The following is a 4,482-nucleotide window of genomic DNA, read 5'->3' on the forward strand; positions in this document are numbered from 1 at the left end:
CCCACCCCCATAGACCCCTCCTAGCATGCTGCCACCTGCCTCAAGCCCAGCCCCTACTGAGGAGAGCCTGGTGTAGCCCCAGCTCCAGCCTGCAGCTGCAGTCTGCCTGCCCCATGCTACACAGATCCGGGGGGGTAATCCCCCCTCTGTGCCCCCTGGATGAGCCATGGCTCTGTCCTGTGCACCTCCCCACCCCAGCTGGCCAGTGCCTGTCCCAGCCCCTGCCCTCCCTCACTGCGGGGGGTGTTGATCTGCCCTCTCTGTGCCCCTTCCTTCCCCCATCCCCTTCCACCACAACAGACTTACTGGCTGTATGCAGCTCTCCATGCTGCTGGGCTGTGCTCCACGCTGCCTGTGTGTTGCATTGCAGCTGTGCATATGCATGGCATTTATCGGCCAAATTATTGGCTGCATTAGGCCAATTTCCGATACAGACAATTTTCTTTATATTGGTGCTGATCTGATGTCAGACCTCTAATTTTCCTCCTTTTTCCAGTTTCTAGTCCTCTGCCTGTCTTTCTCCCAATCTATTACCTCCCAGTCCAAGCCTCTAAATTCTTTCTTCCATCTTAGTCTCATCCCTTTCTTCTTCAGCTCTTTGTCCAAGTCTCCCCACAATCCCTTATGTCCTCCTCTATTCTCAGTATTTCTCTCTTCGGTTTTGAGTCCTAGTTTCTTTTGGGTCTCATTCTACTTCCTTTCCCTACCAGTCAGAGCTGCCCCCAGAGCTTTCAGTGTCATTTGCCTTGTTCAGTCGGTTCCAGTCTTCCAAGATGAGTCTCCACCCAACCTCCAGTCACAACTTCTTTCCTCCCAGTCAACCAGATTCCTCGTCATACTTTCTTTCTTTCTTTCTCCCAAGTCTGGCTCTTGTTCTTCCTGCCTTTAAAACATGTGCTTCCTCTTCCACACTGCCAGGGGAGCCTTGAACTAGAGCCTGACCCACAGCTTTTAGTTCTAATCCTGGAGTGTATCCAGCCCCATTTAACTATGAGTAGCAGTTACAGAAAAAAATCTTGTTTTGCCTGTGTAACCCCATTGTATGTGGAGCACGCTTAATGGGAATGGCATGCGTGCAGTCTGGTCAGCACAAGACCTGTGAAGGGCTGTAGCATGCTTCCTGTGCTCAGAAACTTTGGAGCCTTTAGCTGTTAAACTCCACAAAGTCAGCTGTCCAGGTGTGAAGTTAGATTTTGTGAAGCCAAACTTAAGTAAATTTCCATGATCAAAGCGAAGGGTATATCTCTCACACAAGGGTTATTCCTTTTTCAAATTTCAAGTCCTTTCTCTGAAATGTTAATGTGGGTTACCCTACTGTCTCTACCCTACTACCATGCTCCTGCCTAGTAGCCAGCCTGTTTCCACCCTTGGCTCTACCATCCCAGTTTGAGCCTTTACATTGTAAAGTTCTGGTGACAGAGCCCTGTTGGCTAGATGTGAAAAGACAAAGCATCAGGATGAATGCAGCTCTTGCTAACAGAGCTTCTGCCATGTGGGAAAGCTGTTGTGACTCTGGTACCAGAAAAACTGTCAGCAAAGCACTCTTTACACAAGGGTTCTCCATGGCTTTAGCTCTGCAACTGCAGTTAAAGCAGCAGCAGCCCCTGTAGAGCAGGTGTAGTCCTACAGCCAATGCCCAGCCAGTCCCTAGCTGTATTTTTGGATATGGCTGAACATGTTGTCTAAAACCTTCTAAACATTCTGCTGCAAACATCTGGCATGGGAAATTTCAACCAAAATTTGACTAAGGCAGGGCTGATCAGCTGGTGGTCTGCAGGCCACATGTGGTCCCTGAAGGGGTAGCATGCAACCTATGGGCTCCCACCTGCCCATTATTACCCCTTCCCATTTGCTCCTGTTGTGGTAGCTGGGAGGAAGCTGGAGTGCCAGAGCTGCACACTTGTCAAAGAAGGGAGATGGTTTGTACTACAGGTGGGTGGAGGGAGTGGGGCACATTGCTGCCTGTGCTGGGGCAGCCTGTGTGGTGCACACAGCTGGGGAATGGGGAGCTGGGCTGTGCGCAGTCCAGGGTGGGGGGTGTTGGGCAACCAAACTCCCTCTCTCTGCCTGCTGTGCATGCAGCAACCATCTCCCTTGTGGCTGTGCATGGGAAGCTGGGCTGCTTGCATTGAGGGGAAGGTGGGGAGCCTACCCACATGGCTCACATGGCTGGGAGATGGGGTGGCATTGTGTGCACAATGGGGTGGGATTGGTCAGCCCCCCATGGTGCATGTGGTTGGGAGGGGGTTCAAGCCAGACTGCTTGCACTGTATGGGGGTAATGCTGGTGGAGGAGTAGGAGGGGGTACCCACAGCGTGTGGCTCCTGAGTCTGTGGCATGTTGCCAGAAGTTGGACTGCCTTGAACTAAGTTATAAGCAACTGAAAATAGGGTCTTGTAATGGAAAGTATCAGATGATCTTAATAATAGCTGGGGCTACCAGTCCATTTATTAGTAGGCATATATTTGCATGTAATTAAAATTGTTTTGTCTAATAACAGAAATTCATAATCTAATTGAGGTGCTGTTTAACAGGAATACCTTCAGCAGTTGCAGAAAATTAGGCAACAATACCACAATGATGTAAAGGAACTTCAGTGTAGAGCAGGAGCCCCGCAGGTAAGAAAACCCACACACAAAGTACTAGAAATGATCATTTGACATTAACATTCAATTTATCCAGTAACTAAATGACTATTTTGCAAACATGACCATTAGGAGAATCAAAAAATACAAGACAAAACCTACCTTGTGAAAGAAGGTAAAGCTGGGAACCAGTCTGATTCCAAAGAGACTCCTGTAAGAAGAGAAGAACCAGTCCAGGTACTAACAATGAAGATGAACAGTGAATAGTAGAAATCATGGAAATAAGGCATGTGTAAATAACTTAGATCTGATATTGATGCTTGTGCTGTATGTGAGAAACTCCCTGTGTTCTATTTATTGTCAGAAAGGCTCCCTTTGTTTGGTCCAGGTTTGTTCCTATGATGTTGTCCTTCATGCATCTCTGTTATGGCACTGTTTTGCTTTATTTGAAGTCTGATAAATTTTCTTGATTTACTGGTTAAACACAACAGATTGACTTTTATTAGTATATGTTTAGGATTGTGAATCCACAAAAGATGACAAAGCTGGTAGGGAAATACAAATCACCCGAGCGAGGGACTAACATTAGAGGGATGGGGGTGAGGAGGGGAATGCAACTAGGTTACAGAAAATACAATGTTAGCCAACTGAGCCTGGGGGTGGTGAAAGGGGGGATGTGGGAAGAGGACGGATGGAGTGTATGACAGTGAGAGAGAAAGGAGATAGATGCACACAAACCCATTACAATGGTCCACAATGGTGGAGGAAGTAGTTCAAAGAAAGTGTCTCAGTCCATATAGAGTCTCATCGCAGGGGTCCTCTTCAGGTGGAGCGGGGTCATCCGTTGCTGAAGAATCCTCTCTCAGTGAAGTCCATCTGGTGCAACGGTGGGGCAGTTCAGGCGGTCCCCTCTGGGTCCAGTCCGGCGGCGGTTCGTCTGGTGGGGTCGCAGTACTGGCAGTGGCCCATGATGTGTTCCACATAGATGTCATGGGACCAGCGGATGGTGTTGGACACCATGAGGCAGCGCATCAGCTTGGTGTAGCAGCAGGAGACACGGCAGGCAGGACGCTCTTGTTGCTGGGGTCCCAGGCTCCAAGAGTTCCCACGATGAGCGTGTCGACCGTCACGTCGTAGCCACAGCCCCTCAGGATGTTGGCCAGTGGGGCGTGTGGCAGAAAGCCACCTTGGTTTCTCCCCAAAGTCTCTGCCCTGTGACAATGTGATTAAGATGGGCCCAGCACAGAGGAGTCACACCTCAGCCTGTCTCTTTAGGTAACTTGAGCTGGCTGCATTCCTGAGGGAGGGGGGAAACCTGCTCCCTCTGCCTATGTGACTGGCATCAGCTACCTGGGTGAGGGGTTTCTACCTGGTGGGATGGAATCTGCCTGGCAACTGGTGATGTATTTCAAATTGGTTGGCCGACAGCCAACCAGAGCTGGCCTCCACTGGACCAGGTGAATGAGGTCACAGGGGCTATATAAGTTTAGACTGCCCAGGAGGAGGGGGCAGCAGCCATGTGGGGGACTCAGAGAAGTTTTACCATCTGAAACTGGCTCTCTCCCCCATAACTCATGAGCAAGGAACTGCCTGCCTCCAAAGGGAAACTTCACCAGCCTTTGCAAGATGCTTGTGAGTAAGCTACTCGAGATCTGATTAGATATCTAGCTGGCAGTTACTCAGATGCATGATAAAAAGGCTACCTCAGCCAGACTGTTTGCTCTTTAGGATTTCTAGGATATTGCTCAATCTTGTACCCTACTTTCACCCTACCCCTGTAATCAATAAAGTTCTCCTTTGTGACCGGTGTGGGAGACTTCTTGAGGGGTGGGTCTAAATTATGCCTAAGAGACCCCTTAGGTCTGCGGACTAAGGGAGACTTTCCTTTTTGCCCCTG

General features: G+C 49.4%; 1 protein-coding gene across 4 annotated transcripts in view; it reads left to right on the plus strand.

Annotated features, from left to right (window-relative positions):
- The window catches only part of NEK5 (NIMA related kinase 5), a 71,650-nt gene that overhangs the window by 39,933 nt on the left and 27,235 nt on the right, over nucleotides 1–4,482 (plus strand). For 3 of the 4 annotated variants that reach the window (XM_019524690.1, XM_019524687.1, XM_019524688.1), the window contains exons 14-15: nucleotides 2,535–2,618; nucleotides 2,718–2,822. In XM_019524690.1, the coding sequence (XP_019380235.1) occupies nucleotides 2,535–2,618; nucleotides 2,718–2,822 (189 nt within the window). The remainder of the gene's footprint in view (nucleotides 1–2,534; nucleotides 2,619–2,717; nucleotides 2,823–4,482) is intronic. The other variant, XM_019524689.1, reaches the window with a different exon arrangement.

Source organism: Gavialis gangeticus, unplaced genomic scaffold, assembly GCF_001723915.1.
Source record: "Gavialis gangeticus isolate Ggan-Ray unplaced genomic scaffold, GavGan_comp1, whole genome shotgun sequence".
Lineage (NCBI taxonomy): Eukaryota > Metazoa > Chordata > Crocodylia > Gavialidae > Gavialis > Gavialis gangeticus.